Here is a 22,383-nt window from a genome sequence, read left to right on the forward strand (position 1 = left end):
CCTGAAGGAGGCGACCGGTATGACCCCCTTTCATTTGATATACGGCGGAGAGGCAGTCGTCCCTGTGGAGGTCGGAGTAGAATCCGATCGGGTGCAGCTCTATGACGAAGGAAACACCGAGCAGAGGCTTATGGAGCTCGACTTGGTGGATGAAACACGGGCAAAAGCTGGGGTTCGGATAACGGCATACCGACAACGGATGAAACATAACTACAACCGGAGAGTGATCCTGAGGTCCTTCCAGGTCAACGATCTTGTCTAGAAGAAAGTGAAGCCGGTCGGTGATGCTGCTAATCTTGAGGCCCCATGGGCAAGGCCTTTCAAGGTCGTGCAGAAGATCTGTTTGGGTGCTTACTATCTGGAGGATGAAAAGGGAAGGCAGCTCGAGAGGCCATGGAGCGCAAATCATCTTCAACCCTACAGGGCTGAATGAGAGGTGCACGAGTAGGGAAAATTTGAATAAAAAGCGAAGGCCTCTTGAAGTGCATCTCTCTCAATGGTCGAGCGACGCCCTTAAACCCGAGTGTATGTCAACGGTCGAGCGGCGACCTTAAACCTGAGTGTACATCAACGGTCGAGCGACGACCTTAAACCCGAGTGTACGTCAACGGTCGAGCGACGACCTTAAACGCGTGTCTCCACCAACGGTCGAGCGACGACCTTAAACTCGAGTGTACGTTAACGATCGAGTGACGACCTTAAACCCAAGTGTATGTCAATGGACGAACACCGACCTTAAACGTGTGTCTCCATCAACGGTCGAGCGGTGACCTTAAACCCGAATGTACGTCAACGGTCGAGCGACGACCTTAAACCCTTGTCTCCATCGATGGTCGAGTGACGACCTTAAATCCTTGTCTCCATCGGCAGTCGAGCGGCGACCTTAAATGCATGTCTCCATCAACGGTTGAGCAGCGACCTTAAACGCGTGTCTCCACCAAACGGTCGAGCGACGACCTTAAACTCGAGTCATCATCGACAGTCGAGCGACGACCTTAAACGTGTGTCTCCATCAATGGTCGAGCGGCGTCTCCACCAACGGTCGAGCAACAACCTTAAATCCTAGATCACAGCAATGGTCGAGCGGCGACCTTAAACCCTTGGCTCAGTAAGGAGACAAGCATCGACTACTCAAAAGCCTAAGTCTTCAAAATATAGTGATCGTTCAGCACTATTCTTCAAGACGTCCCCGGGACCAATCGGAAGTTCATAGAATCAGGATGTCACTAAGTTCAAAAGGGGGTGGTCGGTTGGATTGACTAATTATGGACGATTAGAATAACGAGGCCACGAGTTCGTGTAATACTCAAAGGGGAGTCGAAAAGACATGCAAGGAGATAAAACTTCGTCCGAACGAACGAGCATTCATTAAGACTTCAAAAATTTTATAGAAATTTTTACAAGGACTCTCAGCCTCACTCAAGATAGTCCAAGATGTCTTCAAGCAGCGCTGCAGTGAGTTTATCTTGGCTGATGATGCTGCTGGTTAGAGCTGCCGGCAGGTAGTCACCCTCTCGTAGCTGGTTGATTGTCCCATCGATGGCCAGATTGAAAAGGCGCATAGCCCGATCGACGACCTTCTCATTGAAAGCATCCGAGCGGAGGTAATTCTTCTTCATGGCCTCAAAGCGGCTCTGCTCGGCATCCTGGTAGGTCTTCAGGGCCGCTCGAGAAGCCTCCAGCTCATCCTTACGGTGGCCAACGTAGTGTCCTTGGATGCGAGTTGGCCGCCAAGGGCCATTTCTTCGACTGACCGGCTGTTCCACTCGGCGACCAGGAAGTCCTCAGCTTCCTTGAGTTTTTGGGTGAGGACCCGGGCCTCCTTATGTTGGGACCTTGACGCCCTCTATAGGGGGGTGAATAGCGTCTCACCCAAAACGTCACTTCCTACAATGGTTAGTGTGCACAATGGAAATACAAGACAAACACTAACAAAAGAAGGCAAACCTAACACGTTGTTTAACGTGGTTCGGAGATGAAACTTCTACTCCATGGTTGTCCATAAGGTGGATGATCCCGATCTGTCGATGGATGACTCCCCGGAAAACCTCTGGCTAGCTTGAGTAGCTCCTTATAGGTGGAGAAATCTCACCATAAACTCGCACAAGCTCTTGATCACTTAAGAAGATCTTGGAGACTCTAATAGGGGTTAACCACCTCTATTTTCGTCAACCTTGGCCAAACACCCCAAGCTCTATTAAATAGAGGTCGGGAGGAAACACCTAGCTGTATGTACCGCCACCAGTCGACTGGTCATAAGTGAAATTCGATCGTTACAAGCCAATGGTCGGCTACCAGTCGACTGATAAAAACACCAGTTGACTACTATAGCAATGCTACAATACTACTATAATAACGCTACAGTACACAATGAAATTTTACCCTGAGTACAATCTCTCATGCACTCATCCTTGCCCGAACAACCTATACCTTGCCTTCTAGCCTCCTCCATCAGTCTTGTGTCCCTTGGATATTTCCTCATCATTCACGTCTTGCCTTCTAGAGCTTCCATTAGCCTTGTCATCATTGTCGGGTCTTCACTGCCAGGAGTCACGCTCCGGGACTTCATCCTTTGTCAAGTCACACTTGGACTTACATTGCCAACTCTACATACTTTGACTTATACCGCCAAGACTCACCTTTGGACTTTCCTCTTTTGCCAAGATCAGCCATGGACTTTCCTTGTTATACCTGTTGTTGTTACCCCAAAGTTATTTTGATGTGATCAAATAAGTTAAGTTAGGTCTTGTTGTGTTTAACCCTGTGTCTAAGTGTACAGGAACTTAGGAGCACAGGAAGTCGAGCAAAAGATGCCTTCGAGTTGACTTGCACTTTCTTCTTCATTTTTGGATTCCACTTTTCTGGGTCAAGTGGAATTCCGGTTTTGTCGTTGATCGGGGCTGTATATCCTCTTCGGATGCTGAACCATTGGTCGATGTTGGTCTTTAGGTACATTTCCATCTACTTCTTCTAATACATGAAGTCATCCCCGTTGAAGAGCGGGGGGTGAGTGGTGTTGTATCTTTTGCTTTGGGCCATTAGAAAAAAAAGCCTTGCACATAAAAATAAACTAAGAAGGAAAGAGATCCCAAGACTAGGTCTTGGATTAGTAGTGTGAGAGATAATAGTAGAAAAAAAAAACTCGATTGGTGTTGTACAAATTTCGAGTATTTTGCAAAAGAAAATGAGAAAACTTGTTCAAAGAGGTGATTGCACTAATTTGAACTGGATCAAAAAGCTCAAAATCGAACGAGGCTAAAAAGAAATAGAATAAGAAAATTCTCTGCTTGATTGATGGTTGTACCAATTCAGAATGACCTTACTCCGATACCATTTGTAGAATCGGTGCACGTGAGAGGGTGGGTGAATTAGGTGTGTCAAAAATGAACCCGATCATACGACCCAACCTGAGTCGACCTAAAAAAATCATGTTCGAGTTGGGCATTTTTGAGTTCGGGTCCGGTTCAAGTTGGAGGGTTTACGGGATAAAAATTTTTGAGTTGGGTTAAGTTCGGGTTGACCCTGGTTGACCAAAATATAGGATTTAGTGGGGGTTTTTAGAGTTAAATCAAATTTTTTAAAAAAAATTAAGATATTTATATGTATATTTATATCAATATTAGTATGATAATATGGAGTATTGAGATAAAAGTGAAGAATTGTAGGAAAATAGCCAAAAAATACCATTTTAAATCAGGTCTTTGGGTTATCCAGGTTGGGTTCGGGTTGGTTGGGTTCGAGTTCGGGTTTAGGGGTTTCAGGTTGAATTTGGATTTGGGTCGAATTCGAGTTGAGTTAAAAAAAAAATTTAACCCAACCCAACCTGACTCGGCCCACTCGAATTGACACCCCTAGGGTGAATCACGTGTAGTTTAAAAAAAACTCTTTTTCAATTTTATAAAACAAGTGCATAGCGGAAAGAATAAAATAAGAACACGAGAAAAATAAAGATAAGTTTGATTACTTGGTTTAAAGCCTTTGACGACTCCTACTCTAAGACTCACGATCCCTCGGATCATATTGATGGAAAATCTATTGAAAGTCTTTTCCAGAACTGCCAGAAAAGGAAATCGAGTACAAGAACAAAGTAAAGGAAAGTGTAACAACCTACATTGCCCTAGTAACAAAATAAACAACTTAAACTAAATTATTACCAATACAATATTGTCGAAGTTGAGAGTTTTGGTGTTGGTGTCGGTCTGTTGGCAGCGGTCGAATGAAACATAATAGTAGCTTGGCAATAGCACAATAGATTTTGTGTATGCGGAGCAATAGAAGGATTGTTGAAGCTTGTATGTGAGTTATATTCTTTATGCTAGCCAAACAGGTCTTTTATTAAGTGTTAAGGGCACCTCCAACCGCATCCGAGGTGCCTCTAACCTCAAAACTGATCTCGTAAACTTCAGACTCGATCAACTCCGTAAGCTTCGATTTCTATTCACACAAGGGCTCCTCCAAGTACTCTAAGGCACCTTCAATGCGCCTTCGAGGTGCCTCCAACGCCTCTAGGGCGCCTCTGTGCCATGAAGTCTTATCCGTTAATTTTATCTCCTCGAGGTCGCCTTCGATGAGTCCAAGGCACCTCCAAGTGCTGATCCGAGGTGCCTCCGTGAACCTCTGAGGCGCCTCCGTGCACCTCTGAGGCGCCTCCGTGCACCTCTGAGGCGCGCCTCAAAACTATTCATCCGAGGCTGATTTTTTTTCCATTCAACCTTGTAAGTTCATGTTAGCCCAATAACAAAAAATAACTTATAAAATAGAGTTAATGTAATAATAAAATAACATTATTAATTATATTATGTCTTACTAAGACTAGGAACTAGCTATGGTCTCAGTTTAGGCTTTCAAATGGACTTAAACTGGACCAGCGCCTAAGACTCGCCCTCACTATATTACTCTCTTTCAGTGACTTACCTCATTTACCATTTACAATCACTTAACTTGCCTTTTAACCCACCAGGTCTTCTCGCCAGTTGTTAGGTCTGCAGACCCAACTGGACTTCGGCCAGCTGTCAAGTCCCACAGACCCAGTCGGACTTCCTACCAGATATCAGGTCACTCCTTGACTTATCTGGACTTCGTACCAGTTATCAAGTCCTTAGACCTAACTAGGCTTCAGCATGGTGTCAGGTGCTTTAGACCCGTCAATTCCTGCACACCCGGTAAAGAGGTTAGACAAATATAACACCAAACTTTAATTCATTGGTCATTTATCAAAACTTGATTTTGACCATTTGTGCTAACTACATTAACACAATACTCTCATGCCTCTCGACCGAGTTATAAGTGTGCATGGCTCAAACGCCCAACGACCATCTGGTTGTCATTTCAAGACCCTCACCACAGCTGCAGGGTATAATCGTGCATGACTCCCAACATCGCCTTACTTGGGCATGACTTCCAGCCGATCGACACTCATCATCAAATGTCGCTCGCTTGACATTCCTTATAAATTGCCGCTCGATATTCCTTACATATCACTGTCCGCTCAGCACTCGTATATCTCCCACCGATCGACACTCATCACATATCTCCGCTCGCTTGACATTCCTTACATATTGTCGCCCGCTTGGCACTGGCATATCTCCTACTGATCAACACTCCTCACAAATTGCCGCTCGCTCGACACACATAGATCGTCCTCGCTCAACATTCTCCATTTCTGTCACCCGCTAAGCATCATTTTTACTACCTGCTAGACACCATTACTATCGGTCACTCGGCACACATAGATCGCCTTCGCTTGGCATTCTTCATTTTTGTCGCCTACTCGGTATCATTTTCACTACTTGCTCGAGACTGTTGCTGTCGCTCACTCGGCACACATAGATCACCCTCGCTTAACATTCTCCATTTCCATTGTCCGCTTGACATCGTTTTCACTACCCACTAGACACCATTACTGTTGCTTGCTCAACACACATAGATCACCCTCGCTTAGCATTCTCCATCTTCGTTGCCCACTCGGTATCCTACTCACTCAACATCGTTACTGTCGATTTTTTGGCACACATAGATGGCCCTCGCTTGGCATTCTTCATTTTTGTCGCTCGCTGGACATTGTTTTGACTACTCGCTCAGTATCGTTGCTGTCGCTCGCTTGGTCTTATCACAACTACTTGCTCAATGTTATGTGACATGCCCAATGGTTTAACTTTGTGGTTGGGAGTGATTCAACCTTTTTGATAGGTTGTTTAGTGGTCGGACTTGCGCCTCCTTCAACTAAACTTGAAAGAGAGACTTGTGATACGGTGTGTTATGAATGTCCCCAAAGATAATGTGGGGTCGATAGTCAAGATGATGTGATGGTCAAAGTCAAGATGAGGTGGTAGTCTCATGGGTAAGACTCCTAGTATAAACCCGGACGGCTCTAGAGCCGGCCAGATCTACGGGGCTCAGCTCCCCACTTCTCGTGGGCAGGACTTCCAGCATAAATCTGGGCGGCCACATAGCCGTTCGGGCCTATAGGGCTTAGATCCCTACAAAGCATGCTAGACCTATGAGACTCAGTTCCTCACTTATGAACAGGGTTTCCAGCATAAACCCGGGTTGTTGGAACCCCAAGGTATTTTGGTGTGATCAAACAAGCTAAGTTAGGTCATGCGTTTGTTTAACCCTTGTGTCTAAGTGTGCAGGAGCTTAGGAACACAGGAAGTCGAGCGGAAGACGCGGCTAGCGAGAAGGACGGCACGGGAGAGAGCCGACAGGCTCGGTGCGTCTGAGGGACGAAGTGCCCGCGGAAGAGTACACCGGTGGACGAGAAGAGCGTGCGCGACGCTCGAGGGACGAGAAACCGGGAAGGAAGGCTGCTCGAGGAGAAGGCCGGAACATGGGTTCGGGTGAGCCCTATTCCGGAAGGTCGAGATCACCCAAGCTAGCGGAGCCGGAGCGAACAGACCCGGACCGAGACTGAGACTTGACGGAGAAGTGATCCCGGACAAAAAGTCAACCGCAGTTGGCTTTTTGCTCCGGGGCGCCCGGAACCATTCCGGGCGCCCGGAGCTGTCCGGGGCGCCCGGAATGCTTCCGGGCGCCCGGAGCATGATTATGACCAGGATCGCGATTTTCGCAATCTGACCGTTGGGGGATAAAGTTTATCCCCCCGGGGGCGCCCGGAACCCTTCCAGGCACCCGGACCAAGACTATAAATATAGCCTTGGTCCAGAAGTAATAATCAATCAAGAAAAACTACTTGTAATCCAGTGTTTTCATTTGTGTTATTTATTTCTGTGCTTTCAACGCTGTAAGAGGCTACTCCGCCCAGAGGAGAATCAATTAGTACGCCGTCTTTGCCTTGGATTAGCAATCCTCTGATTGCAAACCAAGTAATTCCTCTGTGTCTATTTTCTGTCTTAATTAGTCTCTGCCTTTTTAATTACAAGTTCTTTTAAGTTAGTTGAATATCCGAGAAGGGTTTTTGGTTTTATTTTGTAGGGAAATTCACCCCTCCCCTCTTGCCGGCCTCCAAAGGGACCTACAAGTGGTATCAGAGCGAGGGCGCTTCAGGAGGAATAACCACCGATCGAAGCAACAAGATGGCCGGACCAAGCATCGTCCCACCAAAATTCGAGGGGAACTTCGCAGACTGGAAGCGTCGTATGGAGGTATTCCTAAAAATAGATTTTGAAATTCGATTTATTATGAAATATGGTTTTGTAGCTCCAATAGATAAAGATGGAAAAGAAAAAGAAGAGAGCGATTGGACAAAGAAGGAGCAGAATGAGTCGGTAGCAAACAGCCGTGCGGAACATCACCTGCTGAGCGTGTTACCGCCTCGGAAACTATTTATCTGCTAAAGAACTTTGGGAGAAGTTCTTGGAACTCCACAAAGGCACGTCCGAAGCAAAGCTCGCTAGAAGGGACATCCTCCGCAACAAACTGATGAACATCCGTCTGGAGAAAGGTGAGAAAGTAGCTGGTTTACACGCAAAGGTAAAAGAACTAGTTACTGGTCTCGAGAACCTCGGTGAAACGATAACAAACCGGGACACTATACGCTACGCGCTCAACGCGTTTCCAAGAACTCCGGAATGGACATCAATCGTCGACGCCTACTACATCTCAAAAGACCTGGAGGTAAGCACTTTAGAAGAGTTGTTTTCTACTCTTGAATTGCATGAAACCAGGTATGCAGGAACGACAAAGGATACAACCCAGACTATGGCGCTGAACGTAACCCAGAAGGATGAACTCGAGTCAGACTCCGAAGACAATCAAGAAGCATGCATGGTAAGAAATTTTAAAAAGTTTTTTAGATCTAATAAATTTAAAATGCAGAATAAAAGGAATCAAAAAGGTGGAAGAAAGGTGCGGTGCTACCAGTGTCAGAAGGAGGGACATCTAAGAGAAGACTGCCCAGAACTCAAAAAGGCCAAAAGGAAGTCTCCCAAGAAACACAACCTAAAAACAACTTGGGACGACACTTCTTCATCCGAATCAGAAGCTCAAGAATATGCCAGAATAGCACTAATGGCAAGCTACGATAGACAAAGTATATCATAACCTAGCATCGATGAAGGGGGAGCGACCTCGGATGAAAGCAGTGAAGCAGGGGGAGATTCAGGCTTCAAATCCGACATGGTAAGTGAGGTATGCCTCTTATCCCCTGATCAGCTTTACTCTGGTATCAAAGCTATGACTAAATCCATGTATAAATTAGAAAATAAAAATGTCAAATTAGAAAATGAAATTTTAGAAACAAAGAGAATTTTGACAAAATCATGTCTTATAGAGGATTTTGAAAAATTGAAAATTGAAAATGAAAAACTAAAAGAAGAAATAGAAAGATTGAAAAAATCTAATAGTTCAAATATTCCTACTTTCAGAAATTTAAATTGGTATTATAGATTTCATCAAAGTCAAATTAGAAATATATCAAAAATCTATGTACCTAGGAAATACTTGGTTAACCCTGTAAGTAGGAATCTCTACTGGATTCCAAAAACTTGTTTAATCTAAAATTAGACTTAGCATTTTCAGCAAGGAAATTAAACGACTAATTTCATTATGAGGCTTTGTCTAAGGAAGTGGTTGTTGCTCCAATAACCAAGAAGGCCTAGTGCCTCGCCACGACCTGGAAGCCAAGTATCGAAATGAAAAGTTTAATTGACTAACTGAAAAAACATTAATTTAATTTACCTAATACTTTAAAAGAGTTATTCAATTTGTGTTAGAAAATATTTAAAATTAATTTATAAATAAAAAAAAAATTGGAAAATAATTTTTTTTCTTAGAAAATTTCTGAAAATTATTGACTTAGATATTTTTTAAACTTAGGAATTTTTCTATGAATATTGTTTTAGACATTTTTCTTTGAAAATTGCCTTAGAAATCTTTTATGAAAAATAACTTAAAAATTTTTCTGTATATTGACTTAGAATTTTTGTTAAACTAGATATTCTCTTTTGAAACATTGCCTTAGAAATTAATATTAATTATCTTAGAAATTTTTATGAAAATTGACTTAGAAATTTTTTAAGTTATCTTAGAATTTTTTTATATTGCCTTATAATTTTTCTTAGAATTAACTTAGAATTTTTTTTATGATAATTTTGCCTTATCATTTTTTCTTAAAATTGACTTAAATTGTTTAATTAGAAATTTTTTTTTTGAGAATGTTGAGATAAGTTTCAAACTTAAAATTTTTTTTTATAAACACTTGTGACTGTTTTTATCTGAAAAATATTTTTTTTTTAACGAAAAATTCTGAAAAGTGTTTGAATTTACCTTAGACTTGTTTATCACCCCAATTTTTATGTGATCAAAGGGGGAGAAGTATGTTAAGTCTAGGGGGAGATACTATAATTTTTCAATTGAAAAATATTTGGACTTATTGGAAAATAAATCATTTTTATTGCATATGGTTACCCTAACTTAACTTGGGTTGCTCACATCAAAAAGGGGGAGATTGTTGGAACCCCAAGGTGTTTTGATGTGATCAAACAAGCTAAGTTAGGTCCTGCGTTTGTTTAACCCTTGTGTCTAAGTGTGCAGGAGCTTAGGAACACAGGAAGTCGAGCGGAAGACGCGGCTCGCGAGAAGGACGGCACGGGAGAGAGCCGACGGGCTCGGTGAGTCTGAGGGACGAGGTGTCCGCGGAAGAGTACACCGGTGGACGAGAAGAGCGTGCGCGGCGCTCGAGGGACGAGAAACCGGGAAGGAAGGCTGCTCGAGGAGAAGGCCGGAACATGGGTTCGGGTGAGCCCTATTCCGGAAGGCCGAGATCACCCAAGCTAGCGGAGCCGGAGCGAACAGACCCGGACCGAGACTGGGACTTGACGGAGAAGTGATCCCGGACAAAAAGTCAACCGCAGTTGACTTTTTGCTCCGGGGCGCCCGGAACCATTCCGGGCGCCCGGAATGCTTCCGTGCACCCGGAGCATGATTTTGACCAGGATCGCGATTTTCGCAATCTGACCGTTGGGGGATAAAGTTTATCCCACCGGGGGCGCCCGGAACCCTTCCAGGCGCCCGGACCAAGACTATAAATATAGCCTTGGTCCAGAAGCAATAATCAATCAAGAAAAACTACTTGTAATCCAGTGCTTTCATTTGTGTTATTTATTTCTGTGCTTTCAACGCTGTAAGATGCTACTCCGCCCAGAGGAGAATCAATTAGTGCGCCGTCTTTGCCTTGGATTAGCAATCCTCTGATTGCAAACCAAGTAATTCCTCTGTGTCTATTTTCTGTCTTAATTAGTCTCTGCCTTTTTAATTACAAGTTCTTTTAAGTTAGTTGAATATCCGAGAAGGGTTTTTGGTTTTATTTTGTAGGGCAATTCACCCCTCCCCTCTTGTCGGCCTCCAAAGGGACCTACACCACAGAGCCGATCGGACCTACGCCATCTCCTCACTCTTCATGAAAAGGGATTCCCGTATAAACTCGGGTGGCCACAGAGCTGGTCAGGCCTACGGGACTTAACTCCTCACTCCTTATGAATAGGGTTTCCAACATAAACCTGGACAACCACAGAGCCGATCGGACTTACAAGACTCAGCTCCCCACTTCTCATGAACAAAATGTCCTGCATAAACTGAGGCGACCATAGAGTAGGTCGCACCTACGAGACCTAGCTCCTCACTCCTCATGAATAGGGCTTTCCGCATAAACCTAGGTGACCACATAGTCGGTCAGACTTACGGGGCTCAGCTCCCCACTCTTCACATGGGCATGGTTCTCAACTTAAATTTAGTCAAATCTAGGTCGATCAAAGTCCCTCTAGGAGACAACATTGTAAGAGAATCGTAACAACTTATAAGAGAATAACAGCTACTTACCTGAGAATATTCTATTACTGGCATATACACACAATGGAACCTTCCTCTGCCTAGAGGAAGACTGTCGTACATTCTCCACTACCCAACATATTTTGACACCTGACATTCTCTAACACCCCATTATTTCAGAGGTTATGAGAGATCGTATAAAAAATGGTCCTCTCCATTAGTCAGGTATGTGTACGCACACCCACATATTCACATTTACTGTTCATCTTCTTCTTCATGTTCGCTATGCTACTATTCTGACTTGATCGTCGGAGTGCCTGTGTTAGGGACCCCTCCTTGGTTCTTGCTATGATATTCCTATTGGCTCTGTCTGTGGTGTGCGTAGGCCCGTAGCTTCTAACTCAGGGTCTATAGCTGCTAGCTTGAAGTCTTTCCTCCATCAATATTCTTGTCACCTTATCAGCCACTCATCTACTTAACTTCTAGACGGGATCAACTGAAAATGAAGATGATGAGCTCACTACAAAGCCAAGGACTACCAGTGACCCATCCAACTCAGAAAATCCCTTGCCGCAATCCTGAGTCGAAGGGTTCACGGTTCAGCGGCCTCAGTACCTGTAGCTAAGAAAGGCACTAATGAGGTTGAGAAAGTTGGTTCCTTGGATGATTTGAAAGTTGGTACTACGAAGGAACTTGATGTTCTATGAGAGAATGGTGATTTCGTACTCCCACTCTCCCTTTCTCTCTCATCCCACCTACCTCATATGTAGACGATCCCTCTATCTTCTCCTTTTTCCCTCCCCTCCCCTTCCCTTCCCTTCCCATAGGAATATTTTTCCTTGAATATTTTCCTTTCTCTATTTTCACCTCAGAGTAAACATAGAATTCAAGTCCATAGCTATTCGAGTCCATAACTACTCTTGAAATAGACCATATATATATCGGGAATAGATCCTCTGATCCATAAAAAATAGACCAGGAGATGGATCATTCATAATTATAGTCAGATCGTAGTTATGATCCAGCCACAATTAATTACAATCCCTCCTTGGATTCACCGTCCTCCCAGGTTAAGTTTGGGTCGGGGCGGGAGGTCGGAAGCCGCCCCCCTGACCACTTGCCCACCTCTAGCGGCTTCTGGACGACCTCGAGTTATCTGTTCCGACCTAAATTATAATCTAGAAGACGATGAACCTAGGAAAAGATCATAATTAATTATGATCAGATCGATCCATCTCTTAATTTACGGTTTTTTATGGACTAAACATCTGGTCTCATATATATCCGGGGTGGCGTTCAACAGCTGCGGTAAACCTTCGCCCAATGATTCATTAAATGTGGAGCGCATGAGGTATTGTCATCATAAGGTCTGGGGTTTAAATCTCAATAAAGCTGAGATAAATATCTCCCTTATGTACTAGTCGTTATTCCAAAAAATAATAATCATTCATGATTTACTTCCTCCATATTAACCCTAAAATAAATTAATAAAATACTAAATATAAATATATTCATCTTTTATCATCATCAAGCACAAGTTTTGCTAATTTTTAAATATGGATTTCTACATAAACTATACCTCGAATAAAGCACGTGTGGTATATCGCTTGCCTGGCTGCCTCCCTGTTCTGCATTCCTCATTGCAATACAATTTTGATAAGACCAAAGACTAATGGACTAAGAAGTACAATTAATAATGCAGTTTAGACATTTTTATTTGTTGTCCGGAAATACCTCCCGAAGTGCGATTACAGAAGAACAGATTTATTATAACTAGACAGGAATAATTTCTGACAGATATATATATTTGAAAAAATATTACTCCCACCTTCTAATTATTTATCAATGAATTATAGATTAACCCCATAATTTATATCCCTTTACCGAACTTAAAAACGGATCAAGGTGAGCAAAATCATCCTTTATTACAACTGAAATATTAGCTATTACTCCATGATCCATGCCGCCAAAACAATGCACATTCTGAAGTACTAATAGAAAAATAATAATAAAAGTTAAGATTAGTGATCTCAAAACATATTTTAGACTTCCTATTGTACAAGAGTTTTGCAGGAATAACAGCAATTATGCTTCAGATTATTGGCTAGAAACAAACAAATAGCAGTTTTGCCGCGGCAGGACATGCTACAATCTCGACCTACATTATTCTTCAGCTCGAGAAAGCTTTGGAACACTTCTACTCTTCCCTTGGAACATTGAATAAGATTATTGCTCATCACAAAACAATGATAACACATCAAATACAAGAACCACGAGACCTAAGTTCCCTGGCGATCCGAATTCCAAATTGAGCATGATCATCTCTGTGCAGGCTCCAGAGTTCGGGCATTTGCACCGGCTATCCCTTCAAGTCTGTCCTTTGTTATCTCGACAAAATGGCCAACCATTTCGTGGAACTGCTTCAGACCAGACAGAGGGAGGATGATGGATGAGCGATCAGCCCCAGTAACCTGCAATGAGGAAGAAGTTAGGTTTCTGTATGTGGAGGAAAATTGAACTTGTATCAGTTTGTTCTCCACATACCTCAGATATCCTCAAGAAATGACCTCTAATGTTGTTGCCCAAATCAAAGAAGAACCTCTTCTGATCGACCCTAATTACTTTCGACATTCCCATACCTCCGATATCATCATGTGCATGCATATCTACCAGACGTTCAACGTTTAATTCAGAACCAGATACCGAGTGAGCACTGTGACCTGATATAAATCCAGCACCGACATCATCTGAAAGACCTGAGAGTCGCTCAAGAGGTTCCATATGTTGCTGCTGTCGTGTTGCGAGGCAAATTGCTCAAGGATATTATGGCCAAAGCTAGGAATAGAAGTAGATCAAACTTTTACCTGGTTTGCTACCATGAAAAGTCGCGAGACCTCTTCATGTATCTCTTGTAACACATTCCTAAATGCGGCCCATCCTTCTTCTGAACTTCCAGCTGGAACAATGATTGTACTCCGGTTCCTATTGACAGATGACTCGGATATCTACATAGAAAATGATTCCGTCGTTTAAATCGAACATTGAAAATATAAAGTTACAGTAAAATTGCAGACTATAATTGAGGTTTGTGATGTTTCCTAGTTAACCATGAGTAATACATGTGTTTATTTCCTAAAAGTAAAAGGGCTAGTAAGAGCTACTTATGACATAACTAGAAATGATATTGAGGATGAGTGTTATCACTTAGGCATAACAAACAGATGTAATTTCAATGAAATGCTACTGTACTTTAAACCTTTCTAGGACAACATTTTAGCATTTAATACTTCAGATATCAATATCGTTATAGGAAAATAGTCTTTCATACTAGTAAGCTTATAAGGAAGTTTAAAACCAAAGATTCAATAATGTGTATGTACCAGTCTTCACTAAATTATACTACACAAAAACACCCAAATGCCAGAATTAACTTCATGGAGAAAGTAAATAGCATGTAAAATCCTTGTTCAAACACAGATTTTTTTCTTTCTCTTTTACTATACAAGTGATAACATTTTGACAAGAAACATTGATGTTCAACTATTGAAGGAACTCTGTTAGATATTTCTCTGGATTATAATCACAAACGAAACACAGTGTTAGTTATCTTTCTTAGAAAATATAATCACATTGATTCTACAAACTGTTGTCATGTCCAGTCCTGCTAATTAAGGTACAACTGAACACTGTTGAGTAGTCACAAGTTAATTAAGAGTTATTACCATAATTATCCATAAACAAGTAATTGTTTTGTCATGCAGGCATCATCTAAATCTAATTAACAAAATCTAATCTCACAAGTAAAATCTTCAATGACTCCTTATAAAAACCATTCAACATAAAACTACAGCCCCCCAATACTTATGTTTCTCAGATTTGTTTAAATTGCTTCTCCATATCATCTATTAGAATAATCTCAACAACATAATTGACATAATTTTAAAGGGAAAAAACTTTGGTCATTATCTTGCAAAGTCTAAGAATGTCGATAACCACACAATAGATTTTCATCCAGAGGTCATTTGTATGGATCATAATAACAATGTTCAATCATTTACATCTATGACCGCACAAATATAGCTATAAAGATTTTCTTAGTTTTTCACGGTTCACCACATTGTTCTGACAAGAAAATCAGTTGGAAACTTTTAATGTGCAAATTGTTAATTTCTCACTGATTTGCCATTGAACAAGTAGTATTTGCCAAAATCAATATAAGAAAATTTACTATTTGCTACCATCCGTCTTAATTTTATAATCAATTTCATAGCAACAAAATATCTCCCAGCCATATCTTCTTCTTTCAAAGAATTGATTATTATTAATTTTTTACTATCTAATTCCTGATTAAAAAAAATCCCAACCCAACTCTCCATTCAAATTGTTCCAAAGTGTTTACTTGAATGACTATTCTATCGGACCTAATACTCGGCCATCTATTGGCTTAAACTTGTCACTTATGAAAATCTCTAACCAAATTTAGAGTAAACAAAGCTTAATTACTCATCGCTGATCATCCAACAAAAAAAAAAGGTCAACGAAGGTAATCAAATTACTCACTCGGTCTTCTTTAATAAACTTGATAGATATATGTTGAAATGAAATCAGAAATTTCGTGGCCAAAAACGTACCTTCAAAAAGCGGCCTCTTTTATTTTCGCCAATGTCGAAAAAAAACGCCTTTCCCAGGAAGAACAAGGAGATAGCCATCAGTTAAAGGATCCAAAAATCCTACTTTGAAAACCAACATTAAAGGGAAAGACAACCTTGGAATCGAGCTTGAGCTCCTTGCTGAAGGCGTCCTGCTCGTCAGTGCCGATGTAGTATCCAAATAACTCGACGAACCAAGCGACGCCGTCGACGGGGACGATGATGGTCGACCTCGTGGCCGATGTCTTCTCGGAAATCTTCAGGTACCTTCCCCTCGGGTTCTCCTTCAAATCGAAGTAAAAGAGCTTGTGTTCGAACTGCAGCGTCTTGGAGACCAACTCCACGTCGACCCCGCCGCCAGCTCCGCCCTCCATCGCTTGGCCGCCTCCCGATGCCACACCCAATTCCAGTCCCTCTCAGACTCGATCAAATTAACACCATTACACGAGGCGTTGACATCTTGAATGGAGTAAAAAAAAACCAAAATTTGGAAGGAATTGATGAAGAAAAAAAAGGAAAGAGAGAGAGGGATTAATCGGAGATCAGATGACAGGCTCGGAATTCGGAGCGAGGAGGTTTTGACCTAATCGTATTCCAAAACACACCTGCTTGTGTGTTTGGATCAAGCAGAAAATATAATATTTTATTTTTAAAAAGATGGAGAGAAAATCTCCTTTTTTATTATTAAAAAAACATATTCCTTTGTTTGAAATATTGAAATAAGCTATAACGAACGTATTCTATTTCTTTGTTTGATTATAATAATTTAATCATGATAATCTAATGGCATAACTAGTGAAATATTTTACTTTGTATATATTAATTTATTTTATATGTCCTCTTAGTTCGATTTACAAGAGTTAATATCTTTCATGCATTTGATTAATCCACAAAATATTTTGAATATGATTGATTCAATCTTCAATATCTATTTAGCATTTTAGCTTATCTATACTTTTGGCCTAAAAAACTTAGAATGAGTGATCCAATTCAAACTTTTATTATTTGATTCGTCTGATTGACTCAACTTATCTACAACATCGAGCATAATTTGTTTGTTTGATCTAATCGGTTGACCGGTGAGGTCTTGTTCACTCATTTTATTTACAAAAAATATATATATAGCTTTGAAATGAAGAACTTAAATAATTTTACTTAGGTTATCAAAACAACAATACTGCAACATCAACACTTAAAAGAACTACATACCTAAATTATCATATAATAATAATAATAATGCAACATCAACATAATAATTTATTTATCTATATCTGATTAATCAGGCAGCCGACACAATGCTCCAATAAGTAACTTAATTTTTGGTTCTATTAAATTTAATGACCACTGACAAGTTGGAAGCTCCTTACACCTGCATAACCCATCAAATTAATCGTCCAAGCTTGATTACTATAATTTTTAATTTCATAATAATTAAAAGAAAAAAAAATTAATGTCTTGATAAATTTATTAATAAATACAGTGGTGGAATAAAATTTGTCCCCTTTTAAAGTTAAAATTTACGAAGTGAAATAAGATTGTGAGATATATTGTTCTATCTCAAATTATTCATTTAAACATTGAAAAAGAATCATAATATATTCCATCCCATTCATGTGTATGGAGTGCAATCTTAATTCCAGGCTACTTGAATGGAATATAACATGAATAAAAATGAAATAGAATGGAATGATCGTGCACGCTTGGAGTGCCGTATGTTCCTGGTTTATGTTCATGAAAGGATACCTCACGCGGTACAGAATCAGATTCAGGGGGCCAAGCTGCATGCTATTTTAAAAGAACAGTTTGTGTTCTAAGCATCTGTCAAATCGTGTTCAAGGACATGGCAAGTACCTCAAGAGGCAGCACACTAGATAAGTAAAATAACAAATACAATAATATGAGGGAAAAATATGCAGAGAAACAAAGCTGTTTGCTGCGTCCATCGATGAAACATTGAAAAAGGTAACAACCAAGCACATATTTGTTTTACAGACAAGGTTTTTGAATGCAGAAGGGGAACAAAATGTTCCAAGTCGAACAATAAATAGTCTTCTTGCTTCTGCTGGCACAAAAGCATCAAAGTAGAGCATCGCTGATGTTAGCCAATAACCTTCGAAATAGGCTTTGATTACTGTAAGCAAACACTTTCTCGTAAGCACACATTAAAAGATTACAGTTGCCCTTTTAGTTGTGAAATAAACACAGTATGATTTTGTATTATGAGGGTTATACAAAAGAAGAAGAAAAAGATAAAGAAACCACAATATTGATACCTTGCTAGCAATGTTGCTGGAGAGCCAATCAAGCCCTTCATACAGCCCCTCACCGGATGTAGCACAAGTGCTTTGTATATACCTGGGGAAAAGTGCACAAAACCAGTCATTAGAATTAGCGGCCTCATCTTCAATCAATCTTCTGTGAAGTAACTAGCACAGCCTTTTTTCCAGAAACCGAAGTGTTTGACACATTTCTAATTTTTGTTACACATAACCGTATAGAGATATTGGATGTCCACGGGAAGTGTCATGTCCAGTGTTGATATCCAATACAGCTATAGAGGAGGAGGTAGATGAAGAGTACAAATACAGAAGCATTTAAGAATATTTGGCTAATTATATCAGAAATTACTATATGAATGCAATGCTATAAAACAGAATAAAAGTGCCAGGAAGGCATTTATAGTCTTTCCAGTTCAACAATCATAAGACAAGAAACTTGAAGAAGCTTTGCTAAAAAAAAAAAAGTTGATGCTCAAGGTTGTATAATTTCATCTCATAAAATCAGCTAAAGTTACCATGATTTCTCCTAAATAGCATGTCTGAAAATAATAAGTGACATATCATTCCACAAATATAGCAAAAGATTGAATGATCCACGCATGGATTCAAGAGTGGATAAAGATTGCTCCTCACGGGGATGTCTAATTGGTTAGAGGGTGACAACTTTGCTATAATGGGGCAAGGGGCTAATTCCTAGTGGCACATGCTCTCGGGAAAAAAATTCCTCCTACCCTCTAGTTACTTGACGGTCGGCTATAAGTTGACCCCGTGATTACCTCCCTTCACACAACTTGGAGATGGGCTACAAGAGGCGCCTAGGGTAAGCGTAATCACCTTTTGCTACAAAAAGAGTAGATAAACACGGGATATATGCCTAAGATACTATGGAGTCAAATGGATCTTATGGATTAACCAAAATTGTGAGCTATGACCGATACAGGAAAAGGATCGAAAAAGGATAGGAGAACCAATAAATCAACTCATCTGCAAAGATCAACGTCATAGGTTTCTGAAGAATATCAAACCAAATCTAATCAAATTAATTTCACAAGTTACACAATGTAGGCTGGGCTGTTGCCTCCAATCCACAAGAAAGGCATTGATACAAATAACAAGGAGGGAAGCAAAGTCTGTGCATTCAGACTAGCCGTACCCAGCCTGGTCAACTAATTTGGTTGATCTTTATGGGGCAAAATGCAAAGGAATCAAAGCTGGGAAATTGGCTTACCTGTTCCGGCAAGGTCTGTAGACGAGAATAAGCAACAGGCCACTTGGAGATTATTTGATTTCAGAGAGGCCATCAATGATCAATCTATGCTAATCTAGGTCACATCAGACTGTCCTAATAATTCAGATTGATTTTCCCTCTGAATTTGCTTCGATCTTATGCAATGGCATAGCAAGGACTCCACATTGATTAACAAACTACCAACAGATGGACCCCCATTCCAGATATCTAACATTATCCAGCAGATTTCAGTCAGTCATATGAATCAAACACACGATACAAGATGTGCTTCCTCTTTGTTTCTTTTCTATCCATGACATGGATCAATATCTATTCAAGAGAAGATATACCAATTGTAACCTATAATGCTCTAAGAAATTACCAGTTTAGGTTTTCAGGAAAGTGAATTCCAATCTTCTTAATATTGAACAAACAATAATCCAACATGCTTTAACCTTAAACAGGGAATTGATGCAAGTGGTACACCAACAAGAGAGAACACAAAAGTACAATCTAAGACATATGCAACGTGACCATCTAATTAAGATTGCCAACAAAAGCAATGAACCTAGACGATTCAATAACTCAACACATCAACAATTCAGCACAAAAGCAATGAACCTAGATGATTCAATAACTCAACACTTCAACAATTAAGCACACAACCTAGGTTACTTGGACTTGATTACAAGTACCAACATACATTGGGCCTAGGTGTTTGGAACCAGATTATCTAAAAATTTATACACATGTGGATATCAGTGTTCGATTTGAAGTGTCAACTGCCAGTGTTAATAATGGGAAAGGGAAAATGATGAGTCCCAAGTCACATGGCTACAAAGTAATTCGTATTTGGGAAAATGAAGAGTTGTTGTAGCAGATAACTATTTATAAAAAAATAGCTCCACAAGAACATTTTACCAATGTCGCTGACGGAGAGAATGAAGGCCAAGCTTATCAGTGATTTCGGCAGCATTCATTGCATTTGGAAGGTCTTGTTTGTTTGCAAACACGAGCAAGACAGCATCCCTTAGTTCATCCTATCAGTACAGAATCACAAACAAATCAGATAAAATAGTTCATATAAAAGAGACTTTGCAGGTTTGATTAGCAATGAAGACGACTAAGGAGTTTTCCTCTTTAAACAAACTATTCAAATGAGCATTTAAGTCAAGAAAACTCACTGCATTTTAACTATAATAAGGTTTCTCCATGTTATTATTAGAAAAAACTGGCAGATCCATACAAGTGAAGAAAAGTGCTAAGCGATTGATCTCATGGGTATAAAGACAGATGCATGAAGAAATATACTTTTTCAAAATATATTATGCAGACATAATTAATATTGTAAACCACGAGAATGGATAGTTACTACAAGATCTACCTCATTAAGCATCCTGTGTAGTTCATCTCTTGCCTCAACAACACGATCCCGGTCATTGCTATCAACCACAAAAATAAGTCCTTGTGTGTTCTGGAAATAGTGCCTCCACAGAGGTCTAATCTGTTGATGATCACAATATAAGTATCTAGGAAGAGGGAAACAAGTAACCATTAACAGACTACTCGTAGTCAAAAAATCTGGCAATCTACCTATGCATGCACACCACCTTAGAAATTGAATACCCAAATTTTGTTTGATTATTTTAGTTGACATAATAAAGCTTTCATAAAACAGTTGTCACCAAAAGATAACTCATCAAAAGTGAAGCAGTCATTTTGATATGAAATTCTCTAGCACATATGGGGCAGTACCTTGTCCTGACCACCAACATCCCATACAGTGAAACTGATGTTCTTGTATTCGACAGTCTCCACATTGAATCCTGGATTGATCAATTTAAGAAAACCCTTTAGATAATTTAAACTAAGCCGTACATAGAAATAATTATGTTGAGATGACAACACTTAATTGCACATGTATTCATTGACTATCAAAACATCCTGTTTAGTTGAACTCAATTAACATCAGAATCAATTATCAAGAAGTTAACAAAAAAGAAGGCAAGTGCGAGCGAAGAGGAATAATGCTCACCGATTGTTGGAATGGTGGTTACAATCTCTCCAAGCTTGAGCTTGTACAGGATGGTCGTCTTACCAGCAGCATCAAGCCCGACCATCAGGATTCTCATCTCCTTCTTCGCAAACAGACGACTAAACAGCTTGGCGAAAGTGAGCCCCATTGCTTCTCACCTATCACACGCGAACCATAAAATAATAAATAAATCATAAAATGAAACCACAACACGCCGATCGAAGATCCAACAACCGAAGCTACAGATCTGAAGCAGAATCAGACATGGCGTCGAACTCAAATACAAAACGAATAAAAAAAATTCAAGATCAGGGCGAGGAAAGGCTTCGACAACACAACTACAAGACCTGAACGGATACGATTCCGATTAAAAGAGTCTTTGCAGGAAAAGATAGATCAATCTAATTATGAAGACGGAAGAAGCAGATCGAGCACGTCGCAATCTATAACCACGGAAATCAAGAAGGAAAGGAGAGACCAAGATCACCTGGGAATGCGGGTACGTAGCCCCGAGGAAAAGGGCAGATTGGAGGAGATGAGGACGAGAGTGGCCTTCGATTTCTCTGCTACGCGTGGAGAAAGGAGGAGATGAATCCAATAAATACTAAATAGCGAGGGGGGCTTGCAACCTGCGCACCACTGTCGGGGGCCGGGTACGGGTTCGGATCGATTCGGATTTTTTTAAATAAAACGATCCGATCCATCGTAAGGGGCTTTTCTTGTGGTTGTAGAGAGCAGCCATAGGTTCGATTTGAGTTGGCTTCCGCGTGCGAGGGAAACTTAGTGGGAAGAACTCCGATCTGTACTCTCAGAGCTTGTCGCCGTCTCCATCGGCACTGCATGCATTGGGAGCTCTTCTTCGGACCATGTGCTATGGAAGAAGACAGCGAGTAGATCATATCTTTGAGTTTTCCAGCTCGTTTCTGAAAGACTCTGGGCATTTAGAAAAAGGTACAGAAATTGGGG

General features: G+C 40.7%; 2 protein-coding genes across 3 annotated transcripts; both read right to left on the reverse strand.

Annotated features, from left to right (window-relative positions):
• Positions 1 to 13,218: 13,218 nt before the first annotated feature.
• Positions 13,219 to 16,497, reverse strand: LOC122006576 (transcription factor Pur-alpha 1-like). 2 transcript variants are annotated; one of them, XM_042562130.1, is made up of 5 exons: positions 15,992 to 16,497; positions 15,858 to 15,905; positions 14,091 to 14,231; positions 13,771 to 14,013; positions 13,219 to 13,697 (listed from the first exon to the last, which is right to left on the reverse strand). In XM_042562130.1, the coding sequence occupies exons 1-5, from the start codon at positions 16,247 to 16,249 to the stop codon at positions 13,545 to 13,547; spliced, it is 843 nt and encodes a 280-aa protein (XP_042418064.1). In that variant the 5' UTR covers positions 16,250 to 16,497; the 3' UTR covers positions 13,219 to 13,544. The 2 variants fall into 2 exon arrangements, with proteins under 2 accessions (XP_042418064.1, XP_042418063.1); XM_042562129.1 differs by having other exon boundaries at positions 13,771 to 14,016.
• A 1,249-nt stretch (positions 16,498 to 17,746) lies between these two features.
• Positions 17,747 to 22,013, reverse strand: LOC122006577 (ADP-ribosylation factor 1-like). The gene is made up of 7 exons (XM_042562131.1): positions 21,905 to 22,013; positions 21,418 to 21,575; positions 21,138 to 21,208; positions 20,767 to 20,886; positions 20,304 to 20,422; positions 18,149 to 18,230; positions 17,747 to 18,006 (listed from the first exon to the last, which is right to left on the reverse strand). Exons 2-7 carry the CDS (start codon positions 21,563 to 21,565, stop codon positions 18,004 to 18,006), a joined length of 543 nt encoding a protein of 180 aa, XP_042418065.1. The 5' UTR covers positions 21,566 to 21,575; positions 21,905 to 22,013; the 3' UTR covers positions 17,747 to 18,003.
• Positions 22,014 to 22,383: the final 370 nt, after the last annotated feature.

Source organism: Zingiber officinale, chromosome 7B (genome assembly GCF_018446385.1).
Source record: "Zingiber officinale cultivar Zhangliang chromosome 7B, Zo_v1.1, whole genome shotgun sequence".
In the NCBI taxonomy this organism is placed as follows: Eukaryota; Viridiplantae; Streptophyta; class Magnoliopsida; order Zingiberales; family Zingiberaceae; genus Zingiber; species Zingiber officinale.

Bases quoted from the DNA above. Each gene is read 5' to 3' on its own strand.
- LOC122006577 (XM_042562131.1), bottom strand. From the start codon at position 21,565: ATGGGGCTCACTTTCGCCAAGCTGTTTAGTCGTCTGTTTGCGAAGAAG. The intron at 20,423-20,766 runs GTAGATCTTGTA...CTGTACTGATAG, and splicing joins TACACAGGATGCTTAATGAG to GATGAACTAAGGGATGCTGT. The intron at 18,231-20,303 runs GTAAAATGTTCT...ACTTTTCCCCAG, and splicing joins TCTCTCCGTCAGCGACATTG to GTATATACAAAGCACTTGTG.
- LOC122006576 (XM_042562129.1), bottom strand. From the start codon at position 16,249: ATGGAGGGCGGAGCTGGCGGCGGGGTCGACGTGGAGTTGGTCTCCAAG. The intron at 15,906-15,991 runs GTTGTCTTTCCC...TTCCTGGGAAAG, and splicing joins AGCTCAAGCTCGATTCCAAG to GCGTTTTTTTTCGACATTGG. The intron at 14,232-15,857 runs GTACGTTTTTGG...TTTTCTATGTAG, and splicing joins AAAGAGGCCGCTTTTTGAAG to ATATCCGAGTCATCTGTCAA.